The sequence below is a fragment of the Alexandromys fortis genome, unplaced genomic scaffold (genome assembly GCF_014885135.2).
Source record: "Alexandromys fortis isolate MF-2015 unplaced genomic scaffold, M_Fortis_MF-2015_v1.1 scaffold_161, whole genome shotgun sequence".
Taxonomy (NCBI): Eukaryota; Metazoa; Chordata; class Mammalia; order Rodentia; family Cricetidae; genus Alexandromys; species Alexandromys fortis.
This window is the reverse complement of record NW_026068073.1, coordinates 2,528,851-2,545,312: the sequence shown is the minus strand read 5'-3', so window position 1 is coordinate 2,545,312 and position 16,462 is coordinate 2,528,851. Positions and strand designations below refer to the sequence as shown.

The window sequence follows — 16,462 nt, the reverse complement described above, 5'->3', positions numbered from 1 at the left end:
TTTCTTTATGTCCCAAATACAAGGGAAAATAGGTATTTTGTGGAACACTTAAAGTTTAACCTGGAGGGAAGGGGTCACTGGAAACACATGTCCTATTTGTCAGTGATAATTCACAGTGAGTATGTTATTACAGAGATTGGTGTCCTTTGAGGATGTGACTGTGGACTTCAGCCAGGAGGAGTGGCAGCACCTGGACTCCGCCCAGCGACGTCTGTATCAGGACGTGATGCTGGAGATCTACAGCCACCTCTTGGCAGTGGGTGAGCACAGCCACCTGGGGATCCAGGGTGGTCCTACTTTCCGTATTTCTCTTTTCCAAACATAGCGGAATACCAAGTCTTCTATGAATTTTTCCCTTTTATCTTGATAAACTATCCTCTTTGGATATTTCCATGTGTTGTTTTGTGCTGCCAGTAGTGAGTTTGATTCGTGGAGCCTGCATGGTAAAAGGCAAGGCCGACTCCCCCAAGCTGTCCTTTGAACTCCACACACACGCCATGGTATGTGCAGCACATGCAAGTGCACACACACACACACACACACACACACACAGTGTAAATGCGGGTGTGGGCATATATTAAGATTTTTATGGGCACGGGTGTTTCACCTTCCTATCTGTTTATGCACCGTGTGTTGTGCAGTGCCTGTGAAAGCCAGAAGGTGTCAGATTCCTTGGAACTGTAGTGGTAATTCAGTTGCCATGTGGGTGTTGGGAACCAAATCTGGGCCATCAACAAGTGTTCTTAACCACTGAACCATCTGTCCAGCCCTACCTCCTCTGTGCATATATGTATGTGTGTAATTTTTTTATAAAAATAAAGAATAACTATTTGAAGGTGTAGGTTTATTGCTCAGTGTGGAATACTTGTGTTTAGCGTGGGTGAGGCTCTGCTTTAATCCTCACTACCATAATAAAGAAAAAGAAACCTAACCAAAAACCAGATGAGAAAAAGGACAAAGGACATGAATATGTATTTCTCCAGAGCTAATGAAGTCTTCTCGGCAGCCTGTTCTTTAGGTCTTATCTGTCTGCCGGCAATGCCTTGTCAAAGTCCTTCCTATTTACTACATCTGTATGGCTAGGGCTCTTATATGTTGAGCTGGGTATCTTTGCCCAAACCAAATCTTCTTCTCACAAATCAGCTAAGTGATTTTGCTCACTCACTATAGCTCCCAATTTCTCACATATAAAACAAGAGAGTAGATGTGGCTATTTTGGGGATTGAGTTCGTGTGTCCGGTGCATACAAAGTTGCCTAGTACACATGGGTGCTGTATTCGTGAAGTTTGGTATGTAATAAAGGATATTGTAGTGTATCTTACCATGGTCATCCACGTGATGAGCGTGACTACTGCCTGACTCAGATTTCTCAGTGTTCAGATTCAGTTCCATGTGATCGCCCCTCCGTCCTGTTCACTGTGCCTGTTCATCGCTTTCTCTTCTCTCCAGGTGAATTGCAGCTTGACACACCACATCAGCCAGTTTTTGTGAGAGCGTCATTTCTGAATGATGCACCCAGTGAAGCCCCAGGACATGGTTCATATTGTACCGTTCTGGAGAGACTGTGGCAGGACGGCAGCAGTGCTGTGAAGACACATCAGCAAAGCCAGGTCCTACCCGTCAGCCCTGGTGCTTGCCGAAACCAGAAGCCACTGAACACGGACAGTGATGGGGACTCTGGAGAAGCTGGAGAATCTCTTCTCTCGGGACGCCACCTCATTTCTACAAAATGTGCACCTCCGAGGTGTTTCTCATTTGCAAAAAGGTTGAAACCTAACCTTGAAGCATATAATGACGATCAAAGCAATGCCACAGAGCAGGCTAGTGATGTTATTGGATCTCATCAGTTTTTAACGCAAGGCTCTTCTAACAGTGTGTGTACAGTACCTCTTCAGAGAGAGAAATCATACAATGACAGTCAGCTTGGAAACAGTCTTTCTCCCAATCCACCACTTACAGAGCATGGGATTCCTTTTCAAGACAAAGCAGTTGAATATCCTGGGTGCGGGAAAGTCCTCACTGATGAGTCGGCTTTCTGTCAACAACAAATAACCAACAATATGGAGACATCTTTCATCTGTCACACATGTGGGAAAACCTTTCTCCACAAGTCTCAGTTGGTCTCCCATCCAGAAACTCATAGAGAAGAGACACCTTATGAATGTCCTGACTGTGCAAAATCCCTGAGGGGTATGTCCAGCCTGCACGTGCACCGTGAAGTCCACACAAAGGAGAAACGGTATGAATGCCATGTGTGTGGGAAGTCATTCAGCTATACATCCCACCTAAAGGTGCACCTTCGAACACACACTGGTGAAAAACCTTACGCATGTTCTGACTGTGGGAAAGCCTTCAGCCAAAAGTCGGTCCTCACCATCCATCAGAGAATCCACACTGGGGAGAAGCCTTACACGTGCAGTGACTGTGGGAAAATGTTTGTTTGTGCATCAGATCTGACAAAGCATTGTCGGTTTCACACAGGAGAGAAGCCTTATGAATGCCCCGACTGTGGGAAATCTTTCAGTATTAAGTCCAACCTGCTTGCCCATCATCGAATCCACACCAGTGAGGGACCGTACAAATGCTTTGACTGTGGGGAATCATTCAGGAAAATATCCCAACTGAAGGTACATCATCAGATTCACACTGATGGTAGAGCTTTTGTGTGTTCTGACTGTGGAATGGCCTTCAGCCAGAAGTCAGTTCTCATCACACATCAGAGAATTCACACTGGGGACAAGTGTTACCCATGCGGTGACTGTGGGAAGTTGTTTCTTTATGCTTCCGATCTGAAGAAGCACTGTCGCGTCCACACAGGGGAGAAGCCGTACAAATGCCATGACTGTGGGAAATCGTACAGTGTGAAATCACACCTCCACGTGCACCACCGAATCCACACTGGTGAGAGACCTTTCAAGTGTGAAGACTGTGGAAAATCCTTCAGAAGAAACTCTCACCTGCAAATGCATCAGCAGACTCACACTGGTGAGAAGCCCTACAAGTGCTCTGACTGTGGGAAGTCCTTCCGGAGAGCATCCCACCTGAAGGTGCATCATCGAATTCACACCGGGGAGAAACCTTACGTGTGTTCTGAGTGTGGGAAGGCCTTCAATGATAGGTCAGTTCTCAGCACACATCAGAGAATTCATACTGGAGAAAAGCCCTACATATGCAGCGATTGTGGGAAGGCCATGTCTTCTAAAGCCAACCTCAAAGAGCATCAACGAATTCACACAGGCGAGAAGCCATATGTGTGTGCTGAATGTGGGCGGGCCTTCAGTGATAAGTCTTCTTTCTATAGACACTGTAAAATTCACAGTAAGGATAGACCTTTTGTCCATAACAAAGGTGAAAAGGGCTTCCTGCAGAATTCACAGGTGACCACCTATGAGCAAACTCACAGTGCAGAGAAACTATAATGACTCTCTGTCTATGGGAAATCTACTAAAGATGTATCATCAAGGTCATACATACTACCATTACTGAAGCTGTGGGATGCTATTGGTGCACTCTCCACACCGTACTGGGAAGAGACATTATTCGTGTTGTGAATGCAGAGAGTCCTTCAAATTCATGTCATTTCAGTAGACTCAAGTGCTCATACCAGACAGTCTTCCTCAAGACACCTGATCATATAAAAGAATTTATTGTAGAGTCAGTTCCTCATCCATAGCCCTCATCAAAATATTCTTGGTTTTCATGAAAAAATATTTTATCACAGACCTAAGTAGGACTAGGGAGATATCACACTCAGTTGGTAAATTCTTTGTCTTCTGGATACCAGAGGCACACACATACATTCCATGGGTATCTACACACAATACATACACAACCCTAACTATATAAGCCATAGGTCATAGTTTAAACATATAAATAATTATATGTGAGCAAAGTATTAATGAACTTGTAGGAAGAAGCACAAATGTTTCCTTGCATGAAGAAATGCTGATTTGAGGTAAACCTTCTATAGTTAATGGTACAAAGTTTCTAGACTACAGGAAAGTTTGTTGGAAATTACATGAATGGTTTCTCTGTTTATTGTGGGATACCATTTTTTTTTTTTCAGACAGGGTCACACTATGTACTTGAGGCTGTCCTGGAACTCACTATACAGACTAACTCAGAGAGATCCGCCTACCTCTGCCGCACAAGTACTGGGATTAAAAATATGCACCACTATGCCTGGATGGATGATAATATTTTTAAATGTCAAAAACATTTTTCATCTCTGTCTAGGAAGGATATAGTTCCTGGACTTGTCCATAGCATGGTGGCCAGCAGACAAAGTGACCACTTTTGACTTCCAAGGTCTTTCAAAGGATTCTCACAACCACGTCCAGTCTCAGGGACCTGGAGACCATCACCTTCAGGGTGCTATTTGAGAGAGATACAAGATCTCAGAATGTTCATGAACCCATGTTAGTGCCTCCCCAGTGCTGGTGTGAGTGATGCTCCTCCATAACTTAGGTTCTTCCAGAACCTCGGGGGTGTGGCCTTGTGGACATGGCTTCTTTGTAGAGGTAACTTAGGTACAGACATACTTGGTCAGACTTGGTCCTAAATCTGATGAATATCATTCTTTGAGAAAGTCATGAAGACTCAAAAATTTTGAAAGATGGTACTATAGAGTCAGGGGTTTTCATGACATATCTCCAAGCCATGGAATGTCAGCAACAGAAGCTAGAAAAACTTTCTTGGGAGTTTCCAAAATTAGCCATCCCTTGGTCAGTGCCTTGATTTCCAAATTCAGGTCTCAAACATGGTGAGAAAATCAGTTCCTGTTGTTTTGCCAACTATTCTAAAACAATCTAGGAAAATCAAAGTTGTGTAGAGGGCTCTGGGATGCCCACATATACTCAAGGCTTGCCTGTCCTCCAGATACATTTCTGTCTGTCTGTCAAGACAGGGTCTCTCTGTGTAATAGCCCTAGCTGTCCTAGAATTCACTCTGTAGACTAGTCCGACCTTGAACTCACAGAGATCCGCCTGCCTCTGCCTCCCAAGTGCTGGGATTAAAGGCATGCACCATTGCCATCCAGTTTTTTCTTTAGTCTTTTTTTTTTTTTCTCATTTACTGTTCCTGAATTTCCTGAGCCTCTTTCTCCTCACTCTGGTTCCTATGTTTTTAATTCCTTTCATTGAGCTTATCCCATGTTGTTATCTTCCTATGGAACTCTTAACCTACCAGATGTCTATTCTTTATGCTTATCAAACCACCTGTGTCCCTCATTATCTCACTGAGGCCCTCTAGACATGAATATTTCCTATTATGTTAAACCATGTGTTTCTTGTTGTTTATTTCAGCTTTGTCTGTTTCTTTAAGACTGGGCCTCATGGAATCTAGCCTAGAATCTGATTTACTGTATAACACAGGATGGCCATGAAATCTTGAGTCTTCTGCTTCCACCTCCCAAGTACTTGGATTACAGGGTGTGCTACTACCTTGACCAGATAGTATATTTACAAAAGACTTTCAATATATTGTCTCCCGCGCAACATGTACACAATGTAAATCTGATTACCCTGTTGAAAGGTGAGTCTGTCCCTACTATCTCCAAGCTCAATAGGATTTTATCCTAGTTTCAATGAGTAAAATAATAACAGAAGTAACATGGTGTTTGAGGCCACACTAAAAGCAGCAGAGCATCAACATTGCTAATCTGAATGCTTGTTCTTGAAGTCTTCCTCTGCCATTTAGTGATTCAAGTCATGTTGAGGCCAGTATACTATGAGAAGAAACCAACTGAGTCAATGTAGAGAGGCCCAGAAATTAACATTAAAGACATGAAGATTGATCCAGGACATCATTCCTATGGTTGGGATTCTAGGGGAGCCTTATCAACTGTATGGAAAACTAGTACCATACCACAGTCACTCAGATGATCCTAAGTCCCTTACTTAACATAAACCTTGAAAGGTAACAGCAACTGTAGAACATTAAGATTCGCCTTGATTTGTTGTGTTTCAGCAACAAGTAACCAGAATATTCTCCCTCGTCTGCACCCACCATGCCTATTCCTCTGTGTTGTGTTCCTCGTGGATTTGCCACTCTAAGGGGTGGTTAGAGGTGGGAAAGACCTGCAAGTTTAGTGCCTTAGGGTGAAGTGATGGGGCAGTGGACAGTTGGGCAACTCCTCACTAACGTCCATGGGTTAGACTGGGTTAGGCATTCCAGAGGAATTCCTGCCCAGCAATGCCAGTACTCATCTTTGGCCTACGTTCTGTTGGGAGGTGTATAAAGGAAGTAAAGTCTCTATTAGAAGGATGCATAGACAAGTACCATGTGCACCCAGAAATGACACAGGACACCTGCGCTGCTACATCCTGGAAAGTGTCACAGAAGCTCATCCTTCCTGTTGCATATATCTCTCAGTTTAGTCCGCCCTGTGAGAGACCTGCACCCAGCGCTGTCTTACTGGTCTTGAAGACATCACAGAGATGAGGCCAGAGTGAAAACAGCCCAAGATGCTCAGTGCAACACTGTAAACTGCCTATCGGTATATGTCCAGCGTGTTGCTTTCCATCCTGGCCCTCGCCAGACCCTCAGTAATTACTTTTCCTAGTAAACAACTCAACATGAATTCTGATGTGTAAAGCAGGAATTATGACCATTGGCCATGCTGGGTTGTAGTACTAGAACATTCATTATGCATAGGCTAGGCTGTGACACCAGTTCAGCAGACTCTGGCATGAAAGCATCCCATGACACTTGTGCTGAATGTGAATGCCCACTCATCCCACCTCCAGTGGTGGTCCTATCACTCAGCTAGTCCCCCGTGCACACTATCGTCTATAATGGATGTGTCTGTCTACAACCTTCTATCAGAATAAACACTTGCTGAGGGAGGGCTGAGGACTCACTTGTGTATCTCTAAGAACCCAGGACCCAGCTCTGACTTCTCCAAACAAGGTCTTCATCTTGGAGCAGCATTCAAGGTGGAAGATAAAACAGCTCAGGAAGCAGACCTTGATGGCCACCACAATTTCATCTGCTCTAGTGGTCTGGTTTCCCTGTAGATATAGATGAGGCTGATCAACTGCTAGCTGTAACCTGAATCCTTTCTCTTAACATCAGAATGAAAGAGAGAGAGAGAGAGTTCTCCAGACCTCCCTTTATCTCACCAGCTCAAATGTCACCCAACCTCAAGTCCAACTACTAAACAACTACAGAAAAAGGAATTCTCACGTTTTATGCTTAACACTGGTGTCTCATGGTTAATCCTCAGTATAAAAAGCAAAACAACAAAACCAAAGTGTTTGTACTGCATTCAATAGGCAGAATCATACCTCTTTGATATCCATCAAGAATTGTTGACACATCATGAACAACATGGCCATGATTCTCAGAATGACACATGATCCAGCTATGTCTTCCATTTAGAAATTGACCTAAAAGATATACATACATAATAAAATACAAGATCATTGACTGCACATTTCTTTAGGAGAAATCAGTTGTAACTGCCCATTGGTACAAGATTGCCACACACTTGGGGCCCATTAATACACTGGGTTTCTTGGTCATGGGAAACAGGGACAATCTGTGATACAAACATCCAGCCTCACCTTTGACTCTCCAGTGGACAAACCCAGAATCAGGATAAGTTGTACAGAAATGGGTCACTTTGGGAGAGAACTGAGCCAAACACGAAGTCTTCTGAGTGCTGCCCATGCGATTCTGTTTCCCAGAACAATCATTTAAGCTATTGACTAATAAAGATCTGAGACTGGGGCCGACTCAGATGGGTCAGAGTGGCCTGAAACGTGTAGTTCTTATGTGTGTGCCTCTGGTGGCAGTCATCCAGGGGGGTGACACGCAGCTGGAGACAGATGACCTGGCAGCTCACACGTCTACATGTGGTGACATTAGTTATGAACCAGGGTTACTCTGTCTCCAGGGTTAATGGAGGGTGAAAAGTGACCATCTGGACTGAGGTGAAAAGGACTGGCTCCTTAGCTCAACAGGAATCCCTTCTACCTCAGCCTGCTCCTCTTGAGATATAGATTTGGGGATTCTATATGGCATCTTGAAGAGTAGAGAATTCCCATTGTTAGGTAAAGATGAGAAGGAAGTGTACACTACCACTCCACACACAAATGCAGAGGGATAGGACATGGACCCTGTTCTGTCCCCTCAGCTGCACCTCCAGGAAATAGACAACCTTCAGTTCGCAGCACTGGTTCCCCTTTCTCTCCCAACCTCAGGCACTCAGTGTCATGACATCACACAAGAGTCTGACAATTCTGTCTGTGGTTACACTGGTCCCAGGAGAGGTCACTAGGCAGATAATCTGGTGTCATGGTTCTAATTCGTGGTGAACATCATCACTAAGAGCTGGATGTTTTTTAGGGCCCAGGTAAGGTAGCTGCCATCCAGAATGTTAGGTTGTCCCTTGCTCACAGATACAGCACAAGGGAGGTTGGGATACTGGCACAGCTGGGCTCTTAGCTTCTCCAGGATGTGGGTGTCAGGTTCTGTGTCCATCCAAGGAAGAGAAGCAAAGGTAGAAGCCCTTGTATGTAACAAATGTGCCCTAAAATTCAGTGTATGCCTAAGCCAACTGTCTTCTGCCAGTCTGGCTAGTCCCCTCTGGCCCTGCCCTGGCAATCCTTGGGACCCCACTTATGACCTTATTCCTTGCTCACTATGCACACAGTGCTAGTTCTCCTAATTGGTCATGAAAGGGCCTTCCTCTTACGTACCTTTTCCGTGCTCACATGAGACAGGGGCTAGGTTTTACTCTCAGTTCCCTGAAGAGGTGGAGTGGACCTTGCATTGATTGATCTTTGTTGGATGTAACCCCAGGAATGGTGCAGTCTGGCCCTATCCTGAGTCCATTAGCCACAGATGAATCATGGAAGGAGTGAAGGGTGGGACAGAGCAAACTGCATGGCATGAAGAGTCACAGACCCTTTGTATAGTCACTTAGGTTGACACTTTTGGGGACTAAGCTAGCTGGGTGGCCTGGAAGAACAAGCGACTTTTTTCCCTACAAATTGGTGCCCACGTGGTCAACTAAATCCACATAAAAAAACATAAAAAAGGTTGAAAAGGAACTCTAGATACTGAAAAACAAAGTTTAGCCTCTTTTTGTGTGTGTGTGGGGGGGGGGGGCTGGCGGCATGCTGCAGATCCTTTAAGAGAGGTTTTCCTGATTCAGCTGTAGCAGGAAAAAAGCCATGCGGTCCATAGTGTCTGCATCAGCTCCTGCCTCCAGGATCCTGCCTTGTTTGAGTTCCTGTCCTGACATCCTTCAATGATGAACAGCAGCAACAGGGAAGTGTAAGCCAAATAAACACTTTCCTCCCCGGCTTTCTCTTGGGTCATGGCTTTTGGTCACAGCAATATAAACCCTAAGACAGTTTTCAAGTGGTTTAAATAGAAAAAAGACTGCCCAAGCCTTTTATTGTTTTTTTTTCCCTTGGATTTCCCAACTTTCTGTCCTGCCTCAACTTGATATGCCAGACTTTATTGACTCCCCATGGGATGCCTTACCCTTTCTGAGGAATGGATGAGTGATTGTGTGGAATGAAGGTGGGAGGGAGCAAGAGGAGGGGAAGAAGGAGGGACTGTGGTTGGTATGTAAAATTAAAAAACACAATTTTAAATAAAATTAAAAAATAAATAGAAAAAAATATTTTTTTCTTAATGCCACTGAATAAACTTGTCCTGCATAAAGCAAGTCAAGCAACCTATCATGTTGTAAAACTATTTGAGCTAATAAATCTACCTGTTGGTAGTTTTTGGTTTATTCGGTTTTAACAGATACTTTTCCTGGTATGACAATAGGCATATAGGTGGCCATTTTCCCCTATGCAAGGGAATTTCCTTTTGAACTAACATCCCAGTCCTTTGTAGAGAACAAGGGGTGATGTGCTTTCTTCTGTAACTACTTCTTGCTGAAATTAGGACATTGTTGTCAGGGCCCAGGAAGGATGGGATGCTAGGCAAAGGCCGGGAGGGCATTCAGGTAATGGGGCACTCATCAGAAGCATTTGATTAGCTGACCCAGCTGAAGACACAGGGAGCAATAACATTGGCTGGACTGGTTTGTATCAGCATCCAGCAAGTCCAGGGCTTGGAGCCATTTGGAGCAGTTTGTAGCCCACAGCTGATTTCTGGTTAGGATCTGTCAGCTGAGTGGAAATCTACTAAAATATATATATTTTATATGTGTGTGTGTGTGTGTGTGTGTGTGTGTGTGTGTGTAACCACACATACATATATACATAGACTAAGGATAGATTAAAGTTTAGGAATATAAAGGAAAATCTTACCTTTGGAACTTTCAGGCCCATGGTCCTGTTAGTTGAAGAGAAGAAGTCCCAAGCCTAGAGGGGAGAGAGATCACCTTCAAGAATAGGCAGGTAGGGAAATTTAGTCTGACTTATCTGGAGACTGTTTGACTTGTGAGAGGTAGATCCAAGTCTTATGCCTCTCTCAATTCTCTGGAGCTTACATGACAATTTTTTGTTCACAAGAAGACACAAAATTTTAAATATATTAATATTACAGCCTTTTGTAGTCTATACTGAAATGCACACTGTAGAAAAATCACCTAATGCTGCCACCGCTTTGCCTAATAACAGAAGTTTTGGGATAAAAAACGCCTTTAATCCCAGCACTTGGGAGGCAGAGGCAGGCAGATCTCTGTGAGTTCAAGACCAGCCTGGTCTACAAGAGCTAGTGCCAGGACAGGCTCAAAAAAAAAAAAACCACAGAGAAACCCTGTCTCGAAAAAAAAAAAAGTATGAACTTTTTCTCTGTCGTGAGAGCTAAAAATATAGATTGGCTAGAGATATTTTTATCTGATGAGAAGTCTACACCCTTGAGTCTACACTTAGAAAACAACTGAAGGAAATTTAAAATTTTGAACTTGTGACTGATAATAGTAGTTGGTGCTTTATTGGCTTAACTAAACTCCATTGATCAGTATTAAAACTCTGAACCTTCAAAATGGGGGGGGGGATCTGAAACATTTTCATTACCTTAGATTACTTGGATTTTTGTTTGTCCAGTTTTTGTCTGTTGTTTTGTTTTTTGAGACAGGGTATCTTTATATAGCCATGGTTATCCTGAAACTAACTCTGTAGGTTAGGCTGGCCTTGAACTCACAAAATCCACCTACTCCAGCCTTATGAGTGCTGGGATTAAAGTACACCACCTCTATCAGCCTCAGATTACTTTTTTATACTTGTACAACTCGCATTTATTTATTTTAAAACACTAGCATTTCATATCCTCAGACACTTTCTTAGAACTTACTTAAGAAGTTACTTAAACTTTCTCCTCCATAGACATTTATAGAATTTCCGTAGACCTTCAGGACTTACATAAGCTTCCACATTTTCCTTCTAACCATTTACCAAAGACACAAGTCATTCTTACTGAGAGCAGTCATTTCAAAGCAAGTTCCTTTAAATCCATTTGTTTCGTTTTGCTTTGCTTTCTCTATCACAGTCAGGTGGCCTTCCTGACATGGGACAGAGATTTTGGAGGACATCTTTAGACAAACATGCTTGGGTCTAGAGGAATTAGAGCCATAACCCAGCCTCAGAGCCAGCTTTCCAATGAAGGAGAACAGCATAAAACAATTTTAATATTATCCATACTCAAAAGACATTTGAATCCCTGCTAAGCTGAATCCAGTGACGAGAAGGCCCAAAGATAAATTCTGAGCCCTGGCCATCAAAGCAGCCATGACAGGTGGCATTGGCAATGGTAGCTGGTGACTGGCAATGGCAGGAGAAACAAAAACACGACCAATAAAGACAGAACACAGAAATGTCACCCACTCAAAGGAGACCAGTCAGAAACAAAACATTCAGTTGTCACGATCATTCACACATTCAATTGAGCCTGACCCATTTACAACTCAGCTCCTGTATTTGCCACAAGACTTATGGACACATCAGAAACCACAGATCCACCCACATGCACAAAACAGACACAACTTTCCAAACAGCCAGAACCAGGTGGGTAGACAAAGTCTCACTTTTTACTCTGGACAGGAGTGAAAGGATTTTATAAATGGATGGCAAGAGGAGGAAGAAAGCTATTGTCTTAGTTAGGGTTTCTACTGCTGTAAAGACTTTGGCAACACTTATAAAGGAAAAACATTTAATTGGGTGACTTACAGTTTTCAGAAGTTTAGTCCATTATCATGGCGTGACACTGTGGCATGCAAACAGACACAGTGCTGGAGAAGTAGCTGAGAGTCCACACATCTTGACTCACAGCAGGAAGAAGAGGTTTGAGGCTGTGGAGGTGATTTGAGCATATATGAGACCTCAAAACCCACTTTCACAGAGATACACTTCCCCAACAAAGCCACGCTTCCTAATAGCACCACTGCAAGTGTGACAGCTCTGGACGGAAAGGTATCCTGACTGTCAGAAGTCAGGCTACACCTTCAAGTGTGACAGCTCTGGAGGAGAAGGTATCCTGACCGTCGGAAGTCAGGCTACACCTTCAAGTGTGACAGCTCTGGAGGGAAAGGTATCCTGACTTGTCAGGAAGTCAGGTTGTATCTGAAACTGTGAAGGGAAGGTATCCTAGATACCTAAAGCTCTGAAGGGAAAGGTATTCTGACTTACCTGAAGCTTGGTTCTGGTGGGGGATGGTCTCCCTACAGGATGTGGCAATCCTGCTCCTCTCCAACAGAGAGCCACTACAGCTGAGCTCTGCTCCACTCTGCTAAGAGGGTTTCCCAGCAGAGATGTCTGTTTCTTCTCAGCTCTGGCCCAAATTTTTATTTCTTCTGCTATAGTCTGCTAAGGGGGAAATCCCTGCAGAAATGTAGCAATCTGATCTGGCTCTAGAAAAGAAGTTGTTACTTCTGCAGCACTCCCCAAGAAGTTTCCCAGCAGAGGGGTCTTCTGGGAAGACATTGCTTCTCTGTTCCCCTCCATTAGGGAGTTTCCCAGCAGAGGGGTCTTCTGGGAAGACATTGCTTCTCTGTTCCCCTCCATTAGGGAGTTTCTCAGCAGAAATTCTTCTCTGCTCCACCAAAAGGTCTTCACCCAAACTCTTTCACGAGACTTATTTGGGAATCCAGGAGAGTGGCTGCCTCTGCCAGGGTGGAAAAGGACAGCTGCTAACTGAACTTATATAAGGTTCTTAGGGACAGAGTTTTTCCAGGGAGATTTTCAGGGAGGGAATTGGTCAGATTTCAATCCCCTTGGACAAACTCAGATTGGCTAGATTTCATGCCCAGGGATTAGTTTCTTTTCTGCTCAGGAATTGGTTGGTTTTCCTACTCAGGGATCCGATCATTTCATGTTCAGTTGGTCAGGGGCAGATTTGGCTCTGGCTTCAGAAACAAAGTGTATTTTTCACTGGTCCTCTTTAACCTTTTGGCTCTAGTTTCAGGGCAAGGGTATGTTTCTTTCACTGGCCCTGATTCCAGGGCCAAAGTATGTTTCTTTGGCTGTAGTTTCAGGGTCAGGGTATGTTTCTTTGGTTCTGGTTTCTGGGCCAAAGTGTGTTTCTTTTACTGGCTCCGGGTTCAGGGTCAGGGCCTTTAGCTGGCCCTTTTACGCTACAGCCACTCTCTTTGGGGGACATTCTCTTTCAAAACTGTCTCAGTTATATTCATGGATCCAGCTGGGAAGCTGGCAAAGGGAAAAGGTATGTTGGATTGTGTACTTTGGATGAGAGGAGAGGACTGTCCCAGCAAACCTGGGTCAAACAGATGGGGGAAGTGAAGGAAATATGGGGTGACACTTTGGCAAGGAAGTTCCCATCTCAGCAAGGGGACAGGACAAGTTGGTACCACTATGAAGGAGTGGGTAATGGGACACCCCTAAGGATACAACTAAGTGGTGGGGTTTGGTGAGGTTGTTTAGGCTGTCCCCTATCCCAACAATAGGGAAATGAGAAAGGGAACTGGGTCCTCAAAACTCTGTCAGGACCAAGTAGGTAACCCGTGTCCAGAAGGAAGAAGGTGGGTTGTCCTGATACTGTGATGAGTACCTGGGCTCCATGTCAGAGATGGTGGTAGTTGGGCCAAGGGAGCCCTAATCCCTCAGTCATCTATGGTAAGGCTTAATAGTTTGGCTAGATGGCAATCTGGGCCTGATGTCCTCATATTATAAGGGTGAGTCAACAGCCCAATGTCCCTTTTTATGACACCTTAGGCATGGTTAAGGTGGTTTACAAGGGCTCAGGCAGGCCAGGCCCCAGTGAACCTCCTGATCACATCTGAAGCAGGGACCTGGAGATTATTGGGCTTTAGGAGGAAAAGAGCCTGGGCAGTTGCCATGGCCCACTGAAAATCCTTAGCCAGCTGTAGGCCCATATTTCTTTATGGTGTGGCAGCCAGGCTCTGAAGCCATAGGCCCACCTGGGACGGTCATGTAGACCTGCAGACAGCCTCAACAATAGCCAGGATGTGCTTAGTGGGGAGAGGTGTTGGCTGAAGCTGATGACTTAATGGCAGAATGGCAACTGCTGTCCCTAGCCACGTGATCTGGAAAGAGAATAATAATGAGGTATCCACCTGGGTTGAGTGGGGGATTAAGAGATGCTTGAAGATAAATCCTGAGATCTTCAGGAGAGAAGAAGCTTGAGATGCCAGAAGCCTGAGATGCCCTTCCGTGATGACCATATAAGCTGTGTCTGATTATTCCTTGTGGCTCCGTACCAGTCCAGTTAGGGAAAATAGTTTTCTATGTTGGGGCCCATGGGCTCTAACAGCCAACAACAGGTATTTTTGTTTTTAGACTTTTTCATTTCTTATATACCTTGAATACCACTGCTAAGACTTCTGCCTGTAGCATCAGGGGTCCCCTCTCTAGGCTTTTAAGTTTGGCCTTAATGTCAGGAAACTCTGGGAGAAGTAGGTCACGAGGACTTGCCTTCCATCAGGGGTCTCAGACTCCAGATTAGTATGTTGTAAGAGAGCTCTTGTAAGACAGTCTAGAAGTTGAGACAGGTTTTCATGTTTGTCCTGGACGACCTCTTGGACTTTTTCATAATTTACTGCTGTAAATTACTGAGTGTTCTAGTTCCATTTGGGGCTCTGGTTGGGGACTACTTCATCCCCATCTGGGTGGGCAGTGATTATTTGGTAAGTTTTATCTGCATGTACCCTAGCCTGGTCCCAGATTCACCTGCGCTCCTCAGCGAGAGAGTTGTTGGTGAGAATCACGTAAATGCCGTGGAAGATGAGGTTGTAAGATTAGGTAATATATTGGAATTCTTTTATAAAGTTAGAGGGCTTATTGGTATAAAATCTCGACCTATTCTCTATTTCAGAGAGATCACTTAATAAGACAGGAATATGTACCCTGATCAAGCCATTCATCCTTGCAAACTCCAGCAAAAGGAAAACTGGGGCTGGATTAGGCCAGGTAGTGGGAGGCGGAGGGGCTTCCATGGCTTGCAGTATCTACATGATGACCTTCAGGTAGGGCCTTCAGCTCTTCATGGGCAAATGTGGGGTGAGTGATAATATGGTTATTGACTTTCCGGGAATTTCTGGTATCTTTGTAGACCCCTGGATCAGGCCAAGTCATTCAACTGCAGATTTTCCCAGCATGCCACATCTGGTTGCTACCTAGCATCTCTATTTGGATCCTCCACATGCTCATGTATCTTCAGAATCCTGAGAAAATCAGAGATAGAGCAAGAGTAAAACCTCAGAGGACCTGCCTACTGCCATGAATTTCTGCCAGAAACCTCAGAACCTGGTAGCAGAGGAGAAAGCTTAGACTTGAGCAGTAAGGAGAGCTGTCCTAGGCTGGTCTTTTCATAGCGAGAACTGCAGACAATGGAAGGAGCAGATTGTAGGCTCTGTGTTCCTCGGATAACCTTGACCATCCCACCTAAAAGCAGAACCTGAGAGTTTGATGGCCACTGCATTGCTCAGCTCTTCATAGTGTGCCCATTGTTCTGCCTCTTGTGTGACTTCCTGGGCAGTGCAGATCGAGAGGGCAATGACAGACTAAGAAACAAGTGCATCCAATTCTAGGCTTGCAAACCCATGAGATACTTTGGCTTAATTACGGGAGCCTGGTGACTTGGCATCTGCATCACCCCCCCCCACACACACACACACTCACAGCTACCCTCAGCATGGTCGACAACTATTGAAAGCAGTATCACTAAAGAGTCTCTTCTTAGAGGTATATGTAACCTCAGAGAGTGGGTCTTGAGCCCCCCTCCCTTTAGGAGGCAATGTTTCAGTCCCAAAGCCACACAGCATTCTTTTTCACACCCTCGACTAGGCTCTCAAGTCCTCCACCCTTTGACTTGCTCTCCCAATTCATGACTAATCAATTGCCTCTAGAAAAAACAATTATCTGTTTTTATGTGTGTGGGTGTTCTTCCTGCCTTTATATCTGTGTACCATTTGTGTGTCTGGTGCCCCGGAGCCAGAAGAGGGCATCAGACACCCTAGAACTGGAGTTAAAGACAGTTGTGAACTGCCATGTGGGTTCTGAGAATAGAACCTGGGCCC

General features: G+C 44.5%; 1 protein-coding gene and 1 long non-coding RNA gene across 11 annotated transcripts in view; one reads left to right on the top strand and one right to left on the bottom strand.

Annotated features, from left to right (window-relative positions):
* LOC126488055 (zinc finger protein 175-like) overlaps nucleotides 1-16,462 on the top strand; it is a 62,028-nt gene that overhangs the window by 22,122 nt on the left and 23,444 nt on the right. For 3 of the 10 annotated variants that reach the window (XM_050121240.1, XM_050121238.1, XM_050121236.1), the window contains exons 3-4: nucleotides 134-260; nucleotides 1,450-7,855. The exons of 3 other annotated variants lie outside the window; for them this stretch is intronic. In XM_050121240.1, the coding sequence (XP_049977197.1) occupies nucleotides 134-260; nucleotides 1,450-3,419 (2,097 nt within the window). In that variant the 3' untranslated portion in view covers nucleotides 3,420-7,855. Of the gene's footprint in view, nucleotides 1-133; nucleotides 261-1,449; nucleotides 7,856-16,462 lie in introns of those variants that run through there. 4 more of the 10 variants (XM_050121237.1, XM_050121239.1, XM_050121242.1 and 1 more) reach the window with 3 other exon arrangements.
* On the bottom strand, nucleotides 7,286-12,730 carry LOC126488082 (uncharacterized). Its single transcript, XR_007588578.1, has 4 exons — nucleotides 12,597-12,730; nucleotides 12,138-12,259; nucleotides 10,278-10,331; nucleotides 7,286-7,388 (listed from the first exon to the last, which is right to left on the bottom strand). It is a non-coding gene; the product is annotated as an uncharacterized lncRNA (long non-coding RNA).